Source organism: Microcaecilia unicolor, chromosome 2 (assembly GCF_901765095.1).
Source record: "Microcaecilia unicolor chromosome 2, aMicUni1.1, whole genome shotgun sequence".
Classification (NCBI taxonomy): domain Eukaryota; kingdom Metazoa; phylum Chordata; class Amphibia; order Gymnophiona; family Siphonopidae; genus Microcaecilia; species Microcaecilia unicolor.
This window is the reverse complement of record NC_044032.1, coordinates 133314212-133333995: the sequence shown is the minus strand read 5'-3', so window position 1 is coordinate 133333995 and position 19784 is coordinate 133314212. Positions and strand designations below refer to the sequence as shown.

The 19784-nt window shown below is 42.6% G+C and overlaps 1 protein-coding gene across 1 annotated transcript in view; it reads left to right on the top strand.

Annotated features, from left to right (window-relative positions):
• Positions 1 to 19784, top strand: part of SSBP2 (single stranded DNA binding protein 2) — a 665549-nt gene that overhangs the window by 423775 nt on the left and 221990 nt on the right. The window contains exon 5 of the mRNA XM_030193336.1: positions 10790 to 10882. Within this exon, the coding sequence (XP_030049196.1) occupies positions 10790 to 10882 (93 nt within the window). The remainder of the gene's footprint in view (positions 1 to 10789; positions 10883 to 19784) is intronic.

Here is a 19784-nt window from a genome sequence, read left to right as displayed (position 1 = left end):
GTTAAAAGTGGATGCTCCATTGTCAGACCTCTTCCATAACATTCCTACGTGTCACTGGATGCTGTGTATAACCTCTAGGCAATATGGAAGTTATAAAAGTCTGCATGGGAGGAGACGTCTCAATTAGTGTTAAAAGTCTAGAAAATAATTTTGTATAGGAAGTCTAAGTAGGTACAGAGATGTTAAGGTCCATGCAATCAAGGAACCCAAGTATTTTATAAGAGACTAAAACCCGGAGCTTTGTATAAAATACATATATCACCACCAAAACATGCATGTGGGCCACATGCACATCGGAAGAATGATTACGAGTGGCATAAAAATGAGAGAGGTGCCACTTACATATTTAAGTGGCAATTTTGTTAATTATGCATATAATTGATTCCACTCACACATACAAGATTTTGTAAAAATGGACACCTGAGGGGAACCAGTTTAAAAGCTGAACTCCAATACTCAAAATGTTTCAGTGTAGTTTTACATATCTACAAAGTAAGCACTATTCTTCTCACTTCAAATATCCTTTCAAACCCCAGGTCAGATGAGCAGTTTACAAGGGGTTTTTCCACACTGTGAGGGTAATTGTATAACAGAGCACTAGGTTAATAGGGCAGGAAGACAGCAATTTTGTCCATTTTTTAGACATATACCCCCAGATTTTATATATAGTGCCCAAATTTGGGCACTGAAATTTGCATATGGATTGAAGATATGCATGTAAATTAATTGGCTAACAAGCTATTAACTAGCAATAAATTAATGTTAATTATTGCAGTTATTTGGCATTATTTAGATTTGTGTGCGCATCTTCCTGCACTCTATTTATACCCTGCGCACCTAAATCCCCTAGGGCGCAGCTCAAAGGTGTGTGTGGTAGGTGCATTTCAAAACTTTGCACATGGAGTTATAGAATCCGCCATTTCTGCCTCAAATGCTAAGAGTTGGGCGCCAGTATTTACACCAGGTTTCAGCTAAGTGCTATTCTACAATGAATATAAAGAATTGCTCTATATGCCGATTTTTTTCCAGCACCCAATTATGGGTACCATTTACTGAATTTGGGCCTTAGGGCCTATGTGTCTTCATAAAATACTAGCAAAATTGTGCAGAAATCATGCCTACTGTATCACTGTTCCCTCTAGGCTGAGCGGTAGTCCTCCAACTGTATTGTGGCCAGTGAGGGGTGGTGTTTCAATATTGTGTTTTCAATGGATAGAGACAGGCAGGTTCTCTAGAGTCCTGCAGAGTTTGCCTGCCCCTCACTATTGAAAATGTGATAGTGAAACAGCACCACCCAGTGGCAGGACTGTAAATGGAGGACCTCCGATCAGCTTAGAAGGAACAGTGGACTGAAAGTACGAACACTATACATAATTTATTTTTTTAAAATATGTAAATTGTCTCTCCACCCCTGAGTACGCCTACAGGTAATTCTTTATAGATCGCCTAAAGTTGGGTGCTGGGATGATGCAAGCTAGATGTAAATTCTTTAATGGCAGTTGTGTATGGAAATGGGACTTGATATACCGCCTTTCTGAGGTTTTTGCAACTACATTCAAAGCGGTTTACTTATATTCAGGTACTTACTTTGTACCAGGGGCAATGGAGGGTTAAGTGACTTGCCCAGAGTCACAAGGAGCTGCAGTGGGAATATAACTCAGTTCCACAGGATCAAAGTCCACTGCACTAACCACATGTCTGCATTTATGTGCTCAACGGCTGGCTTAAATGCTGGCGCCTAACAGTTAGGCAAGTAAATGCTAGTATGTGTAATTGCCAGATTTAGCCCTGACATGCGCGTGCCCCTCCCAGGTTCATGCCCTCCTTGAAATTGCACGCTATTAAATTATAGTGCACAACTTACAGAGTACCAGCTAAGGATAGTATCCCCCAGATTCTATATATGATGAGTTGTCAGCGTAGAAAAGCATTCTAATGGATGCAAGGTGCCGAAACAGGGCAAAAAATGTAGATTTGCGTGAGAAATGGTAGATTTGCGTGAGACCCCACAAGCTTCTATTTAAAGAATAGTGCCTAAGTGTTTCTGCGTGGATCTGCAAAGAGGACGTAACAATGGGAAGAACATGGGCATTCCCTTAAGCTGCATGGAGTGCTATAGAACACTGTGGAACCACGCCCAACTTGCACACTGTGATTTAAACTTGTTTTCAGTTGGTGTAAATCCTCGCACCCAATGTTGAGTGTGGATCCCAGGGCTACACGCTGTTCTATAAGGGGCACCTACCTTGGAGCTCTCTTTATAGAATACTGTTCAGCGCTAACCTTTTTCGGCACCAAATTTTGTACGCGTTTACTGAATCCAGCCCTGTGCATAACTGCCAATTAGTGCCAGTTAAGACCAATTGTAGTCAATAATTGGATGTTAAGGCCAATTGGCTAATGTGGAGGGGCATTTTCAATGTGACACCTAAATCCAATTTTGGACATTTTGCAGAAAACATCCAAAATCCAGTAGCGAACAGAGTCATTTTCAAACCAGAGAAATGTCCAACTTTTTGTTTCGAAAATGGCCATTTGCTATGTGTTTTTCTGCTCAGTGCATCTATCTTTTTGGACCATTTTTGAAAAAAAAAGTGCAAAGGTAAAACACACAAGAACAAGCTATTGGGATGTAGGAGGTGGCAGCATTCTTAGTAGATTGGACACACAGACATCCCAGCAGAGCAGTGGGCACCCTACAGGTCACTGCAGTGGATTTCACATAAAAAGTCCCAGGTACACCCCACCATTACCCCCCCCCCCCCCTTATATTGCATGGTGAGCCCTCCAAAACCCACCAAAACATACTGTACCAACTGTACACCACTACATTAACCCTTATGGCCGCAGGTGCCACCTATATATGGGTACAGTAGGTTTTTGGTGGGGTTTGACGGGCTTACACTTTCTACCACAAGTGTAACAGTTAGAGTGGGATATGGGCCTAGGTCCCCTTCTCTACAGTGCACTGCACCAACTACTAGGCTACTCCAGGGACCTGCTTGCTGCTGTAATAGGACTGGCCATAACATCTGAGGCTGGTATGTACTGTTTCTTTCACATCTTTGGGAGGTGGGAGGGGTCATGCCTTAATCTCTCCAGTGGTCATTTGGTCATTTAGGGCACTTCTTTGTGATTAGTCATGATTGAAACATGTCTAGACCACAACGTCTAACTTTTAGCCCTAGACATTTTTGCTTTGTTCCATTATGGCAGAAAAGGGCCACGTTTTGAGAAAACGCCCAAATCCCGCCCCCTTGTTATTTGAACGCACTGCATACTAACTGCATAGAAAACTGTCTTAAAAATGGGTTTTGAAAATAGCAATTTGGATGTTTTGGGGGGGGAAAAGCCCTCCTGCCACTTTGTGCCCCTTTTTGGATGTTTTAATGTTTTGAAAAAGAGCCCCTAAATCATTAAGCTATGTGCATAACTGCCCTTATTCTATAAATTGCACATGTAAAGCTGTGTGCTAGTCAGAAATTTGGGCACAGAACTTTCTTGAAGTACATACCAACTAGCACTGTCCACACTTTGAGATATAACCTAAGTTTATAAGATCACAATGGTTTATAGCATTCCGCTGTATAATCTATACTTTCCTATGAGGACATTTAAACACATTTTGGTTGGTATTTTATGAGGCCTATATGCAAGAAAATGATTTTATAGAATTATTATTATTATTAGCATTTGTATAGCGCTACCAGACGCACGCAGCGCTGAACATCTGACACAGAGAGACAGTCCCTGCTCAATAGAGCTTACAATCTAAAATAATACAGACAGACAAGACAATTAAGGGAGAGGGAAGTACTGGGTGAGAAGGAACAAGGCAAATTAGTAGTGGCTAGGAGCCAAAAGCAGCAGTGAAAAGTATTTTGCCATTATAAAATACACATATACTTTGAAGGACCACCCAGACTATGTCCAGAAATTTTTGCCACTTCCACACATAAGTAGGGCCTAGTTCAGCAATGGCCTTAATCAGTACTGGGTAACAAAAACTTGTTCGGTTTGCATTTTTAAAGCAGTGAAAAGACAGAGTATATAGAAAGCTTTTAAAAGAAATGCATCTTTTTTTGCAAACTAGAGTGGACCATTGGTCTGACGTAGTATGGCTGTTCTTATGTTATGTTCTTATCTCTGATAAACAGTACACTAAGATAAAACATAATACAATCAATAACAAAATAAAGTAATTAAGTGTAAAGTGTATGTCTGCACCTGCATGGACCATTATGACCCAGTATAGCTATTCTCATGTTCCCTAACCCCCATCCACAAAGCAAGGTGAAATATCAGAGTACTTTCAGAAACGTAACTTTGAACTCTCTTGGATTTTAAGTTATTAGAAATATTGGAAGAAATTGCTGCTTTTGTAATTATTCACATAGTTTAAAAATCTTAAATAGAATTAAGGGGATAATTACTATGGTGTGTTAAGGCAGTAATACACATTATTTTGCCCCTTCAGATGAGTTAAATTGCAATAAAATGCATTATATCACTGCAATACAAAGCAATCAAATGTGTGCAAAGCAATCATTATTATGTAAATCAAATAACTCTGCTTGCACTGAACACCACAGCCCAATGCTCCCAGGCGGCATCTTAAAGTGGCCAAAGCTGAAGCGTGTTTCCCCTCTCCCACCTCTCCCTGAAAGACACACCTCTCAAAAAGGTCCCCCTCAGAAGACGCTTCATCGCTGTTGCCCATGGCGGCACCAGGTTCAAAATGCATTAGAGTATAGTGCAGGCATGGGCAACAGTGACTGGAGACTTCTGCTTCCCCTTCCTACCCTAGCTAGACCACCAGGGAAGACTTAAGTAGGTCTGGAAGGAAGGAGTCTTTGGGGGAATCTTTGGAGAGGGGAGAGGGAGTCACCTCTATATTTTCTGCACCAGTCCCTTTAAGAAATGCTCTTCGGAAGAAGAATGATGCAGCTTGTGAGTTTTATCACATGTTGCAATATTCCTGTACTGTCAGACTCACTAACCTGTGGTACTGTGTTGCTGTAGTCAAATAACTCCTATGGGAAACCAAGGTGTGGTAAAAATCCAACTTTTACTGCACCTTAGTAACTATTCCCCTATGTGATGTTGGATTCCTGGTGATGTCATACAGGAGTTGTAGAAAACCTCACCTTTTTCACCAGAGTAAATAGATTCTGTTTTTATTGCATACTTTTATGTTAAGGCATACTGCAATTGCTTTTCTCGAGTCTTGAAAACTGTGGAACCAATTGATGGATAAATAATGACTGATCAAATGCTAAGGTATAGCTGAGAACTAATTTTATTTGTGCTTGATAGAAGAGGAAGAAGTCAGAGAGATTGTAATTCTCTTTGCAATGGAATTACAAAATTATTGTAACAGTTCAGCATCTTCATTGATGAATTTTGTCATGCAGTGAAAAAATAATCTTACTATGAAATGCCGTTTGCCCTGGGGCAGAAAATGATGAAGAGACATGCCAATGCTTATCACGGTTGTACTTTGGGGTTTGTCTTGGGAGATACATTTATATGTTTTAATGATGCTTATTATAAATGTTCATTGGTACTGTTTCTTAGTAGATGATTCTCAAAGATCAGCTCTAGCTTGTGATTTTGCTTTACTAGGGGGTCCTTTTACTAAGGTGCGCTGAAAAATGGCCTGCAGTAGTATAGACGCGTGTTTTGGGTGCATGCAGAATCTTTTTTCAGCGTACCTGCAAAAAATGCCTTTTTTAAATTTTTGCTGAAAATGGACATGTGGCAAAATGAAAATTGCCGTGCGTCCATTTTGGGTCTGAGACCTTACCGCCAGCCACTGACCTAGTGGTAAAGCCTCACATAGTAACTGGACGGTTATGACCTACGCACTCCAAATGCCACTTGGCGCACGTAGCTGACGCGCACCAGAAAATAAAAAATATTTTTCAGGCATGTGTAGTGGACACACACCAAAAATGAATTACCGCAAGGACCACATTGGGTGCACATAGACGCTTACGTGGCTTAGTAAAATGGCCCCTAGGTATCTTAGCCGTTTTACTAAAAGGTTGCTGTGTGGCAACCTGGAAATACTGCCAGCCCAACACGGGTGCCAGCAGTAATTGCACCCCCAGTGTGCCCCATTTCCACTGGGTTAGCACAGGAGCCCTTACTGCCACATCAATGGGTGGCAGTAAGAGCTACTCACCCACCCCACCTCCGAAATGGCTGTGCGGCAAGTGCGAACTTACCGCACGGCCATTTCATTTTTTTACTTGCTGTGGTAAAAGGCACCCAGGCGTGCGGCAAAAATGTCTGCCTCTGCTAGTGCAGGGCCCCTTTTACTGCAATTTAGTAAAAGGGCCTCTTAATCATTTATGCCACTTAACCTTTTTCCTGGCAAGCTTATGAAAGTATTCACAATACACTTTTCTTGCACAGAGAACGCAAACACTCTCAATTTCATACATGAACCTGGTTTATGGTTTATTCATGTTTTCTATACTGCCTTATTTGACAAAAATTCTTATTGCTCCTTGGGGAGCTGTGTGCAACAATCTCTAAAATCCTGTGTAAAAATTTAGAAAATTCTATACACAATGGCCATTATTTTAGATACTTACCAATGTCTAAATGGCAGTGTTTAAATGTCTGGAGAGGCCCAGTACATTGCAAAATGCCATTTTAAAATATGATCCTTCAGATGTTGGGAAGCCAAGTGCATCCAGGTGGCATGGGGAGAGCAGGAAGAGGCAGTTGTCTAGGCGGAATAACAAGACATGCATTGCCTATTCCATATAGGGAATGAACGTCTGCAGTGTGAAACCCAGACATCGGAATTTAGACTTGCTTTGAGACACATATTAGGGACAGTGTCAAATCCTGTTTCTGTCCTGAGATGCCAATACTTTCTACTCTTCCCCCCCCCCCCCCCAAAAAAAAGCACACTCTAGTGCCGAGGTCGCCACCTGTTCTCAATCACAAGCTCCCACTGCCAGCACCGAGATAGCTCTGGAACCCCCTCCTCAGCATTGAAGGCTCCCACACATGGTATTCTTCCCTGAGTTACCTCTGTGCCACACAAGAACTCCTCCCCACCCTTGGCAATTATGGAAGTCTGACTCATAGTGGTAATATTGTGGTATTACTGCTAGAGGTCTCCATTACTTTTTTATGGGCAGGAGGACATGAGGTGGGAGCGAGTAGACATTGTTTCCACCCCTCTATCTACTAGCCCCAGTAAGCCCCGGGGATTATGTGCAAGGGGTGGGAGACATGCAGCCCAAGTGCCACTTTTGAAGGCATTGAGACTCGGGGAGAGAGAGGAGTCCAGGGAAGGCCACAGCATGTGGGGCTTGTACCCATATGTTAGGTGTCTACGCTTCAGGGGGAGGAGAGGTTGGTTCAGAGGTGTCTCAGCACTGATGTTGGGGGAGGTTCCTTGTGATGGAGCAAAAGAATCTTGGTGCTGATTGGGGAGGGCGGTGTTCTGTGTGATGGAGTGGACGTATCTCAGTGCTGGTGGAAGGGGAGGTTTTTATAATGGAGCAGAGGTATCTCTGTGCTGTTCAGGGGTGGGGTTTTCTTGTGATGGAGCGAAGATTTCTTGGAGCTAGCAGGAGAGGGTTCTTTGTGATGGAATGGAAGTTTCTTGGTTCTGAGATGGGGGTCCTTGTGATGGAGCAGAGGTAGCTCAGTGTAGGTGGGGGGAAGGCTCTTATGATGGAGCAGAGGTATCTTGATGCTGGTGGGTGGGGGAGTTCTCAGAGCAGGGAGGGGCTTGTGATGAAGAGTGAATGTCTTTAATTAGGCTTGTGCATCCTTTCTAAAATGTTGCTGAATATTTTAAACTTCTGCACAGAATTATTTTGTGTGCAGAATTTCTTCCATTATAAGGCCTGACCAGTCCTTCAACTTCTTCCACACTCTCCAGCTCTTTCTTGCCCCAACTTTGTTTTCACCCCCCCCCCCCTTCCACTGGTAAGGTCAACATATAGATTTCTCTACCCCCTATGCAGACTGTTCATCTCCCATCTTTCTCTCTGTGCTTCCTAGTTCTTTCTCCCACCTCAGCCCCCTTTATCCTGTTGTCTCATTAAGCACACCTATCTTACTTTAAGCATGGTTGAAACCTCTCTACTGGGATTCCCTACAAGTCCTGTTTCAATAGTATCCTTCAATGATACGCTACACCGAAATTCTGTTTGGAAAACTAACTAATGTGCATAGCAAAAGAAGTCCCAGGCATGTGCCTGTGGTGACCAGCATCACTTCAGGCCAGTCTATGAATGGCCTCACTTTGAATGGCTCAAGGCAGGGGAACAAGATCTAAGAAATGCCTCTGTAGTTTCTGCAAGCAGGGCCGGTCTTAAGGAGAGGCGGCCGCATAGGGCCCCGCGCTTAAGGGGGCCCCGCGCGGCGCGCCTCAGTCAGCCTCCTCCGCTCCCGATTCCCGGCGCTATTTAAATTTACCTTCCTTTTAAATTTACCTCTCTCCAGCAGTGCAGTGTCAGTGAAGGAGGCGGCGCTACCGAGTCCCGACGTCTCTAGCCTTCCCCCTTCCCTTTGCTCAGTGTTCCGCCTTCTTCTGACGTCAAGTAAATGACGTCAGAAGAAGGCGGGCCCCTGAGTGAAGGGAAGGCTAGAGACGTCGGGACTCGGAAGCGCCGCCTCCTTCACTGACGCTGTGCTGCTGGACGGAGGTAAATTTAAAAGAAACAAAAAAGGAAAGGGATCTAGGAGGGGAGAAGAGGGCAGGCGAGCAGTTGGGACATGGGAGTGGGAGGGCAGGGGAGAGAGGAGCATGGATGGGAGGGCAGGGTTCATGGAAGGGAGAGAGAGGAATTGCTGGATAGGGATGAATGGAGGGGGCAGGGGACAGATGGGCATGGATGGATGGGAGGGTAGGGCTCAGGGAGAGAGGGGCATTGCTGGATAGGGATGAATGGAGGGGGCAGGGGCCAGATGGGCATGGATGGATATGGATGGGACTGGGCAGGGCTCAGGGAGAGAGGGAAATTGCTGGATAGGGATGAATGGAGGGGGCAGGGGACAGATGAGCATGGATGGATGGGAGGGTAGGACTCAGGGAGAGAGTGGCATTGCTGGATAGGGATGAATGGAGGGGTTCGGGGCCAGATGGGCATGGATGGATATGGATGGGACTGGGAAGGGCCCAGGAAGAGAGGATTAATTGCTGGATATGGAGGGGAGGGAGGAGAATTGCTGGACAGATGGAGGAGGGAAGGGGAGAGAGGAACAAGGATGGACATGGATGGGAGGACAGGGCCCAAGGAGAGAGGATTTACAGATGGTAGACAGAACACATAAGGACACAGGAGGATGGTGGACATGGTGAGAGAAAAAATATCAAATGGAAAGAAGACATTGCATAAAACAGAAGATACCGGGACCAAAGCGAATAGAAAAACTAAATGATCAGACAACAAAGGTAGAAAAAAGTATTTTATTCAGAATTTATTAATTGGAATATGTCAGATTTTGGAAATGTGCATCTGTGGTATTTTGCATGTAAGTTTCAATTTTTCTAGTATTGCTGCATGCTGAGTCTGACTTCTTGAGGTAACTTTGTGTCATGTGTTTTTCATGTGTGATCAAGGTGCAGTATCCTGCTAGTGTGTAGTATATTTGCAGCCCTTTTTGTTTTGCTTTTTTTCACGAGGTAGTATATTGGTATTTTAGAGCCTGGTGTAATTACAGTTCTGCCTTTCCACGCATAAGGTTGTAACTTGTCCTGTCCTTGGATTTAGTGCTGTTATGGTTTGGTAAGGTTATGAGTGTGTTTTTGCACAAGTTTGTGAATAGTGTTTTGCAGTGGAGAGATTGTGTGTCCGCACCTCTGACCCCCCGGGGTTATGAGAATTGGAACTACTAATTGTAGTGGACTTGAACTGAATAATTTCTGGTGAGGGGGGTTTTCATGATAGCATTGTGCTTATTATTTCAATCAGTTTTTCTGTACAAATTTAGCTTCATTTGTCTTTATTTGAAATTTCATAAATAAAAAATGTTCTAAAAATGTAATAATCAATGGGGTGGTGCTGGGACGGGGGTGGGGGCGGGGCTAGGATGGGGCCCCACCAAATTGGTCTGCATAGGGCCCTGCACTTGCTAAGACCGGCCCTGTCTGCAAGGTAGCATGGCACCCTGACATTAGTGTGCTCTAGAACTGCCTATTCAGTAAAGGAAATTAGAGGAAGAGGCAAATGTTGTGATCTGATATTTCTAGATGGGAAGACTTAGCCTATCCTAAGACCATAGAGGACAAGTATGTGAGAAATCACCAGACTGATATTAGGAGTTTTTTGGGTGTTTTTAAAAATCTCTGTTTGGAACCTAGAAAATATAGACAATATTACTTTTTTGAATTGGAAAGTATAACCTTCTAAATATATTTCCCTTTCTACTTACAATATCAAGATGATTTTTTCCTTATTTGCCCTAGTTTTGTTTGGGGGAGGGGAGAGATGTGGGATGTGGGTGAGGCAAGCGTTGAGGAGAATCCCGAGTTCTTATGTAGTATTTAAAATATTCCAGTGACTCCTACTTTCAGGACAACATTCAGAATGAAGACATGAAAGTCCTTTTTATTTTCACAAATGTTTGTGCCAAAGTGTAAAACACAACTTAAAAAATGCAAATTCTCTCTATTTGTAGCAGTAAAATGGATTCATGGTAATGTGTGGCATCTATAGAAAATGGGTGAGGAAATGGCATGAATGTTTCACGATGTCTCGTTTTATGCACAGAGTTTAATGGCACTGGCTTGTTTCTGTTTTTGTTTGCACAGAGTGCAGCAGCGGCAGCCCCCAGTCCGGTGCTAGGAAACATTCCCCCAGGAGATGGAATGCCAGTGGGTCCTGTCCCGCCTGGATTCTTTCAGGTATACATACAATGCATGCCAGAAAAGAAAGGATGTTCTGTTGAAGGAAAACATAGGGAAAATCTTTTGTTTTCCCACCACTGTGAAGAATTCTGACCATTTGTGAGTCTTGATGCAATGTAAACTGCTTTGTACAGTATTTTTGAGTTTCCTGGCAAGCACAGTACCAGGAACTAAAATCAAAAAACAAAAAAACAAACAGATTTTAAGAAAAGTGATTGTGCTAAATAAAGCACCTGTATCATAAATATAAAATGAGAATGCTATATATTTGTATAGTCCTTTACACAATCGGTTTCTGCAGATAATAATTAGAAATATTTTGGATTTATCATTTTTGGGGTTTTTTTAGTTGGTATTTTCATGGTATCATATTTTAATGTAGTTCAAGTTTGCTGTAATAACTTCCTAACAGATGCTGGTAAAACAAAATAGTTGTTGATGCCTCCTTTTTACCAAGTAGTGGCGTAGCTAGGTGGAGCCATGGGGGCCTGCCCCCCCCCCTCACCAAATTTGCTCTGGGCCCCTGGTTGGCTGGTGGGGGTCCCCAACCCCCGCCAGCTGAAACCTTTGTGCAGTGCTGGTCTGCGGCGGCACCGCCGCATTGCCTGGCCTGCTCTCTCTGTCCCTCATGTCGGGCACTCTCCTTTTAGTGAAATTGAGCATGTTCAGTTTCAATTTCATTAAAAGGAGCGTGCTGGATTTGAGGGGAAGAGAGAGCAGGGCAGACAATGCGGTGGCAGCGCCAGAAACCACCTTTGGACGAAGTTTTCTGCTGGCGGGGGTTGGGGACCCCCGCCAGCCAAGGTATTTGCAGCGGTGGTGCTTTAACTGGTGGAGGTTGAGGACCCCCGCCAGGAAAGATGTACAGCGGTGGAAGGGGGTGGCGAGGCAGCGGCGGGGAGGCGACCAAAATGTGCCTACCCATCTTGGGCTCTGGCCCCCTGCCACCTCGAGTTCTGGCTATGCCCCTGTTACCAAGGTTGTTTTACTGCTGTATTACCCTCAGATCCTGCTTTCCTCATAAATGTTTACGTATCAAGAATACTTGATCCAATTGTCTCTCCTAAGCTAGTCTAGTTCTGGTCATCATCTTTCCTTAGCTTTATTTCTGCCCTCTACACTAAATATAATCTCCTAGTTCTCAACCATATAGATTTGACTGGCAGCAAGTGGTACGTCCTTATCCTTTATGTGGTTAGCTAGGGCATGTGGCCAAAGTCATTTCATTAGTTTCTCAGTGAAGAAGTATTTCCTGTGAACCTCACTCCTTTCAAGTTTCAAAGTGGAAATACAAGAGAATCGGAGCCTGAGAAAATGTAATCTACTATATGACTGCAGTTAAGAACCAGTTGTCTCAGCCATCTACCCAATTGTTATGGTCTAAGGATATATCCCACAAAAATGGTCAGTGGTTTTTGTTATAAAGTGTGTGGGGACAGACTTAAAGATCTCAATGTGAATAATTTGGAAGAAAGGCAGGAGAGGGAAGATATGACAGATGTTTAAATACCTCCATGGCATAAATGCACAGGAGGCGGGTCTCTTTCAATTGAAAGGAAATTGTATAATGAGGGGACATAGAATAAAGGTGAAAGATAACAGAATCGGAAGTAATCTGAGGAAATACCTCTTCACAGAAAGGATGGTAGAAGCATGGAACAGCCTCCCATTGGAGGTGCTGGAGATAAAGCCTATGAGTTTAAGAAGGCCTGGGACGATCACATAGGATCTCTTAGGGAGAGAAGGAGACAGTGAGTGGTATGGATGGGCAGACAGGAAGAGCCATATAATTTTAATCTGCTGTCATTTGTCTCTGTTTCTATCTGCATGTAGGGTATCATTCCTGTTTCAACACAGTCCTTTTTATCTTCCACATTGGTTAAAGAACATAAGAAAATAAGATGTGCCATACTGGGTCAGATCAAAGGTTCATCAGACCTAGCATCTCATCTCTTGACAGTGGCCAGAAAAGTCATAAGTACCTGGTAGTATCCCAGAGAGTAGATCCATTTCGTGCTGTGCACTGCCAAGAATAAATGATGTCTTTCCCAAAATCTATTGTGCGTAACTAATAATGATTTATGAACATGTCCTCTAGGAACTTGTCTAAACTCTTTTCAAAGCCAGCTATTCTAGCTGCCTTAACCGCATCCTGTGGAGATATGTATTAGTTTCATGGAGTGCCCTCTAAGGATAAATAAGAAATGGGATATGCACGTTTTTGCTGCTGCACAGTGAACTGAGGATTTCTACAATTTGTCTACAGTGCCTCCAAGATCTTTCTCCTGGGAGGTGACTCCTAATATGGAATCTAGCATATTGTACCTGTAGTTGGGATAATTTTTCCCTATATGCATCACTTTGCACGTGTTCCACATTAAATTTCCTCTGCCATTCAGATGTACAGTCCCTCAGTCTCTCTGCAGCCTCCTCATAGTCCGCTCGTTATGTAACTTTAAATGATTTTGTGTCATCTGCAAATTTGGTAACCTCAGTTGTTGATTCCTTTTCCAGATCATTTATAAATGTTAAAGGGAACTGGTCCTACTACAGATCCCTGCTGCACTCCACTAATTTCCTTTCTCTATAGGGAAAACTGACTATTTAGTCCTACTCTCATTTCCTAACTTTTAACCAGTCACCAAACTACACTATAACACTGCTTCCAATCCTATGACTCTCATGGAGGATCTTATCAAGCATCAAGTGAAAATCCAGATACAGTATATTAACTGGCATTCCCTTATGCAGATGTTTATTAGCTTCTTCAAAAAAAAATGTAACATATTGTTAAGGCAAGATCTCTCTTGGTAGATCTACGTTGGCTCTGACCATTATGCTATTTAGTCAGTAATTTTGTTTTTCAAAATAGTTTCTTCTATTTTGCTTGGCATGGACGTCAGGATCACTGGTCTGTAGTTTGCTGGATCAACCTGGAACCCTTTTAAAAAATTTATTTTGTCCATCTTCCAGTTCTTGACTTCTTAGATTTATTTGTAGCTCTTTAATTGGTCAGCTTGCTCTATTACAAACTCCAGATCCAGATGTGTCCTTGAGTTGAACTGATTCCTAATGACTACAAAATGAGGGCCCACCCCCACCTAGAACAATGGTACAGTCTTTATTGGAAAAGGGCCCTACATGGGCCGTGTTTCGGCATGGCGTGCACCTTAGGGATCAAAACAGAATCCTTTAAAGTGAAAAAGAGTCCCAAATCGTCCTTTAATGAACTCTTATAGAAAAGGTCATATCGAGCACTCTTGTAAATAACCGCTGATTCCAGCGGTTCATTGGAATCAGCTGTTATTTACAAGAGTGCTTGGTACGACCTTTTCTATAAGAGTTCATTAAAGGACGATTTGGGACTCTTTTTCACTTTAAAGGATTTTGTTTTGACCCTCTAAGGCACGGACCGTGTCAGGGCCTTTTCCAATAAAGACTGTACCATTGTTCCAGCCTTGGAGGCCCTTTTGTGCTTTCTTTTGTTCTTGATTTGTGTACTTTTGGACCCTCTCTTTTGTTACTTTGGTATTACTGGATCGTGCTTCCTTGACTTCCCACTTTTATCACCTTGTGGGATGATAGCCAACCACTACCTCTCAGGATTGATCAGGTACGTTTTTGTGGCATTACAACCTGCTGGCTCTACTCTGAGGCCAGCAGTGTCACTAGGTCATGGCTTTCTGATTATCATCTTTATCCTTGGGGGTAAGTAACATGGAGTCTTACTACTTTTTCAAATCCTGCCAGGTACTTGTGACCTGGGTTGGCCACTGTTGAAAACAGGATGCTGGGCTAGATGGACTTTTAGTCTAACCCAGGTTCTTATCTTCCCATTACCTCTACTTTCAAGGTAGTGAAGGGTGAGTTGTTTGCAATACTGCAACCTCCCAACCCTGTTTATACCATTATCCCTTTACTGTTCTCTGGTGTGTTTGAATCCAGTATCAGTACATATGTCTACCACTGCTGAGGTAGGTTATTTCAGGTGTCTGCCATTTTCTGAGTACATAAAGATTTTCTCATGTTTCTTTTTGACCTTTCTCCCTCCGGTTTCATAACATGCCCCCTATTCTTGAAAGTGTTTCTTTATGGAAAAGTTTACCTTCTGTGATTGAGCCTTTTGGATATTTGAATGTTTCTATTTATTTGGTCATATTTTAGGGCATCCTTTCCCTTCTTTCTTCCAGTAAAATTTTGAGTGTGTATTAAGTAAAATGTTTAGATTGTTCAAATGTTTCTAAATTCAGAAAAAGATGCCTATGATCTTTTTGGGGGTCATTGAAAAAAAAAATAAAAGCAGCAGATAAAGACTATCCAGCCTGCCTATGCATTCTAACAACCAACCTCTATAGTCCCTTCCTCCCCCTCAGAGATCCTCTATAGTTGTCCCATGGTTTCTTGAATGCAGATCTTGTGTCTACCACCTACAGCAGAAGACTATTCTGCACTTTCAACACTATTTCTGTGATAGAAATGTTCCCTTAAGTTATTCCTAAGTCAAAGTGATGCATGTGGGAAAGAGGAACCCGAATTATAGCTATGTCATGTAAGGTTCCACATTAGGAGTCACAGACCAAGAAAGAGATCTAGGTGTCGTCATTGATAATACGTTGAAACCTTCTGCTCAGTGTGCTGCTGCAGCTAAGAAAGCAAATAGAATGTTAGGTATTATTAGGAAAGGAATGGAAAACAAAAATGAGGACGTTATAATGCCTTTGTATCGCTCCATGGAGCGACCACACCTCAAATATTGTGTTAAATCTGGTCACCGCATCTCAAAAAAGATATAGTGGAATTAGAAAAGGTACAGAGAAAGGCGACGAAAATGATAAAGGGGATGGGGCGACTTCCCTATGAGGAAAGGCTAAAGCGGCTAGGGCTCTTCAGTTTGGAGAAAAGGCAGCTGAGGGGAGACATGATAGAGGTCTATAAAATAATGAGTGGAGTGCAACGGGTAGATGTGAAGCGTCTGTTTACGCTTTCCAAAAATACTAGGACTAGGGAGCATGCGATGAAGCTACAATGTAGTAAATTTAAAACGAATCGGAGAAAATGTTTCTTCACTCAACATGTAATTAAATTCTGGAATTCATTACCAGAGAATGTGGTAGGGGGTGGTTAGCTTAGCAGAGTTTTAAAAAGGTTTGGACGGCTTCCTAAAGTAAAAGTCCATAGACCATTATTAAATGGACTTGGGGAAAATCCACTATTTCTGGGATAAGCAGTATAAAATGTTTTGTACTTTTTTGGGATCTTGCCAGGTATTTGTGACCTGGATTGGCCACTGTTGGAAATAGGATGCTGGTCTTGATGGACCTTTGGTCTGTCCCAGTATGGCAATAATTATGTACTTATCCCCTCTCACCTTCAATGTAGGCCTGATTTCTGCAGGATTTGTGGTAGTAGTTTGTAAACATACATACCCCTCTTTCTATAACTTGAAACCTAACATTAGGTGACATTTGTGCTTGTATGTTATAGAATAGTGGCACATATGTGGGTATGATACGTGTTCAAATGTGTCAGCTGTATTCCGTAACATGTCCTCACAAGTCACTTATTCCCAGATTCTATATAGGTCATCCAAATTGGGTGCTGATCCCAGATTCAGTCAATTAGGTGCTAAAAATCAACCATTAGAGTTAATTGGTAATAATTACATCTTATGTGTTGTAAGGTCTCCACCACCGGGAGACTCTTGGAAAAGTCTCCTGCACCAGGAGATTCTTGAGTCCCTCGGCCCTTTAGCTGAGCAATGTGCTGTAATCCATAAGGTCAGATCATTATACTTTATTGTAATCCCTTTGTGACAATTGCTCCTCCAAAGGTAGTTTCCACCACAGCATTTCTCAAGAAGCATGCAGTTCAGCATAGTATTCAAAACAAAACAAAAAAACCCAAAAGGTTCCAAAATCTCAGCAGTTCATATAAAGCAGTTATGCAAAGCCATTCTTCAAACAAAGTAGCTCAAAAAGGGCTCAAACTCCTTGCAGTTCATGTATAGCAGGTATGCAAAGTAATTCTCCAAACACGGTAGCTGCAAAAAGGGTTCAAACCCTCCCCAGCAGTTCATGTCAGCAGTTAGGCAAAACAATTTCCCAAACACTGCAGTTCAGAAAGGGTTCAAACTCCCAGTAGTTCATGTTTAACAGTTATGCCCAAAACCACCACCACCACTTCTCTCTCCATTTCAAAAGAAATCAACCTAGGGAGAGTGGCCAGGGTCCCTCCCCAACCAGGCCAGCATTATACCCTGACCACCACCAGCATGACCCTTCCATGGTAAACTTGTTCTCTCAGCACCCCAACTTGTTCTCTCAGCACCCCTCATGGGATAACCACTTTTTCCCTTCTTCTACCAGGCTCTCCTCCCGAGCAGCCCTCTCCTGTTTCACCTCCTTCCAGTTTAGTCAGAGCAGCAATCTCCATCGGCTCCTCTTGCTCTAGTTCCTCCCCCTTTTCTTCCCCTTGCCAGTCCATTGGTTCCTCCCCACACCCATTGCTCAGCTGCTCTCCGTTTGCTTGATTGGGCAGGTTCAGAACTCCTTCCCTCACCCTGGCTCTCTGGGACAGGTTTTCCCAACTTCCTTCTCTTGCCCTTCCCCTGACCTCCTCTGGGGGCTGTTGGGGATTGAAGTCCCTGTTTCTACCATGGGACCTACTCAGGGGCTGCTGGGAATTGTAGTCTTTTCCTTTTCTCCAATCCCCCAGGGGAAAAGACTCCTTCCTTTCTCTACCTAGTCTCCCTCCCTCCCTCTCGAGCTTCCTCGTTCCACCATGTGCCTTCATTCTCCCTCTCACCCTCATATTCCTCACAGTGTAGGTCTGCTTATACGCTGTTCTGTGACATTGGGTGACCATGGGAGGGGCATTGTTGGGTCAGGGGCATTCCTAGAAATTAGGCGCTGTGTTATAGAATACTTGGATTTCTCTGCCCAACTACCATCAGTTGGGTGCCTGAATTTACACTAGCTTTTGGCAGGTGTAAGTCCTCACGCCCAAAGCTGAGCACAGGAATCCGCACTAAGCATTGTTCTATAATGATTGCTTAGCGTGAAGTAACCTTTATAGAAGTGATGCTTAACACAGATTTTAACAGTGCCTAACTTGGGGTGCCATTTATTGAATCTGGCCCCTAGCAGGTAAATGTGAGAGGGTGTGTATATGGATGAAGCATAGATATGTCTCCCACTTACATGCACAACATACAGAATACTGCTAAGTTGTGTGTATAAATGCTGCATTTAGGTGCTTTTGTAGATCTGGTATGTTTGTACTTAAATTTAGGTTCTTTTTTGGTGACTTGTGCTACTATGCTATAGGATACGTGTAAGTGTTTTTATAGAATAGTGCTCAGTGAATCTTGTGCCTAATTTTTAGTGCCCAGTTATAGATTTTCCCCCTATAAGTGCTAATTTGTCTTTATAAAATAGACAAAAATGGGTGCTTTCCTCCCCAGTTAACCTAGGCGATTTGTTGTAAAATTATCCTCCCCATGCTGTTTTACCCACAGAAATGGCTTATAACTTTACCTACATATCTTCTGTAGCTGGATGTGCCTCCAGTTGAATGTTGCTGATTCGGTTTGGCTCTTGCTCTGACTTGCCAAGTCAGTATGTGAACCTTGTACTGAGCTCTCGATTCTCACCACAGGTTTGAATTCCCTCTTGAATTACAAGTGGTGTTAGTACCCACAGCCGGATTCAGAATATTTCTCTAATAATGCTCAGCCATTTCTTTGATTGTGCAGAAGGTTTATTTTGGGTTTTTTGTTATGCAGGGGAGGAAGAATTGTTCCAGATGCAGAGATGTTTAAGTATTACTTACTTGTCTTGTACTCTTACAATTCACTGCCTTTTCTTTCTTCTCCTTTTGTTTTTCATTCCACAGGGTCTCATGAAGTAGGAGAATCAGGACAGGGAATCAAGATAGGTAGCATTGTGCTTGTAGACCTTATGCAAATAGCTTTGGGGATAAGATCAGTATCTAGAATTTCCAGTTGGAGATTAGCTATTGGAAAAAAAATGAGTGAGAAGCTTAGTGTGTACTGAGAATAAGTTCCCTTTTTGTTCTGTAACTTCTTCTCAGCACTTATCAAGTGTATATCAGCCAATGATTCCAAATTTGTCCAGTACTGGGTTAACCCCATTGCATTATGGACTCAGCTTCGCTTTTCTTAGGGAATGCAACTGGGAAATCAGAATGACAAATCCCTACTAAAGTAGAGTAAACCCATAACTGTATATACCCTGTCAGGTAAATCTTGAGCCACTTTAAAATCCTAGGAGTATCCTAATGATATCAGGCTTCTCAAATATGCAGCCCACGTCATAGTATGTAATGTGCATTCTGAATTTAGCATCTGGTTAATTACATAATAGATCAACCCTTTCAGCGGTTCTTTTAAATTTATATGACACCATTTAGGCCTGCAATATAAGATCTATGTAAATGATTTACAGTTTTTTTTCCTTGTTAACACTTCGATTGATGAGCCTTGGAACACTTGTCTCATTCTATTGGTATGATCCAAAGGTGGCTAGCAGCGAATAGATTTTAACTGAATGTTGCTAAAACTCAAGGCCTGTTCTTGACCAAAACTAGGAAGGATAATTGTCCTACCAGCTTTCTTCTTGATGGGTGCAGTGTACCAATTCTATCAGAAATTTGATATTTGGGTGTCCTGGACTCTTCTTTATATTTGAAGAGTCATATTAAACATGTTATTAAAACTGTTTTCTTCAAATTACAATTACTTCAGAGACTGAGAGATCTGTTATCTCCAGCTAATTTTCGGATGATGCACCAGAGTTTTCTGCTACCACATTTCGACTACTGTAATGCTTTACTGATTGGATTGCTGACAACTGCTTTGAAATCTTTGCGAGTGGCTCAG